General features: G+C 46.3%; 1 protein-coding gene across 1 annotated transcript in view; it reads left to right on the forward strand.

The window, feature by feature from the left end:
• The window catches only part of LOC106524252 (adenylate cyclase type 6), a gene marked incomplete in the record, with an annotated part of 74656 nt that overhangs the window by 57977 nt on the left and 14961 nt on the right, over positions 1-1718 (forward strand). The window contains 4 exon segments of the mRNA XM_014017980.1: positions 520-631; positions 708-835; positions 939-1097; positions 1212-1353. Of these exon segments, the coding sequence (XP_013873434.1) occupies positions 520-631; positions 708-835; positions 939-1097; positions 1212-1353 (541 nt within the window).

Here is a 1718-nt window from a genome sequence, read left to right on the forward strand (position 1 = left end):
CACACACACACACACACACACACACACACACACACACACCCATGTTTGTTCTTGAACCCTATGGGGACCGTGCATTGACTTCCATCCATTTTTTTAGACTTTATATCCTAACCCTGACCATTTACCCTAAAATTAACCTCGCAGGTACCTACCTACCTGACCCTAAAACTAACCCAAACCTTGGTCCTAAACATAACCCCACACCCATAACATGCATTTGGACCTGCACTGGTCCCCACAATGCACTTCAGTCCCCATGAGACTGCTTTTTTGGGGAAAATTTTCCCCACGTTGTAGGAAAAACCCGTCCACACACACACACACACACCAGTCACAGAAATCCTTGAGACGACTTTAAGGTCAAACCTTTTTCCTCCGTCGAGGTTAACTGTCCTGACCGCTGCGTTCCAAAGCTGATAAAAACAAGTGGTTAAACTTTAAAGCTGGCTGTTTTACTTACTTGTAATCAAGGAATAAAAATGTTTTAACAGAAAATGTCTGTCTTTTCCACGTTTTCAGCATTCTGTTTGCAGACATCGAGGGTTTCACCAGCCTGGCGTCTCAGTGCACGGCTCAGGAGCTCGTCATGACGCTCAATGAACTTTTCGCCCGTTTCGACAAGCTGGCTTCGGTAAGAGGGAACGCTGAGTTTTTATCAGCCTTTTTTTATCACAGTCAAACATCTCCTGCATCCTCTTGTTCCTCAGGAGAATCACTGCCTCCGGATCAAAATTTTGGGCGATTGTTACTACTGTGTGTCGGGGCTGCCCGAGCCCCGGGCCGACCACGCCCACTGCTGTGTGGAGATGGGCGTGGACATGATCGAGGCCATCTCGTAAGTTTAAAAAAAAAACAAACAAGCAAAACGTCTTTCTGGCCGTGTTGATGTTTTCCCCGCGTGGCTGCAGAGGAGATGCTGGCATTTGGTGTGTGTGCAGGTTGGTGCGCGAGGTGACGGGGGTCAACGTGAACATGCGCGTGGGCATTCACAGCGGGCGTGTGCACTGCGGCGTGCTGGGTCTCAGGAAGTGGCAGTTCGACGTGTGGTCGAACGACGTCACGCTCGCCAATCACATGGAGGCGGGAGGCAAAGCAGGGTGAGTGGGAAAAAAAACTGAAGTTTTTCTTTCTGTGTTTGTTTAAAAAAGAAACAAAAAATAGAAATAAGACCCAAAAAAATGACACATTTCTGGTCTTTCTGTTTTTACCAGGCGGATCCACATCACCAAGGCCACCCTGCAGTACCTGAACGGGGACTACGAGGTGGAGCCGGGCTTCGGTGGCGAGAGGAACGCGTATCTGAAGGAGAACAGCATCGAGACCTTCCTGGTCCTCGGCTGCAGCCAGAAACGGGTCGGTGCAACAACAAAGAGGTTTATTTCCAGGGCCCAGTTCAGATCAATCCAGGGCTTTTTATATATATACTGTATATATTCTGGGATTCCACACCGAACGCTTCTAAACACACACACTCAGATTGGTTTGAAAGTGTGTTAAGATGTGATTAGGTTGGAGTCTGGATGGAAATAGAAGAACAGTTCAGTGTGAGTGATTTTATTGGATTTGAAACCTCAGATCTCTTTTCTTCACATTATGCAGGATCTTCTCCGCAGCACAGGATGTTAATGTTATTTTTTTCTAATTGTAGAGCCAAAAAAACCAAACAAACAAAAGATTTAAAAAAAAATCCAAACATTTATTTGTCACCATACATATTA

The sequence above is a fragment of the Austrofundulus limnaeus genome, unplaced genomic scaffold (assembly GCF_001266775.1).
Source record: "Austrofundulus limnaeus strain Quisiro unplaced genomic scaffold, Austrofundulus_limnaeus-1.0 Scaffold180, whole genome shotgun sequence".
Classification (NCBI taxonomy): domain Eukaryota; kingdom Metazoa; phylum Chordata; class Actinopteri; order Cyprinodontiformes; family Rivulidae; genus Austrofundulus; species Austrofundulus limnaeus.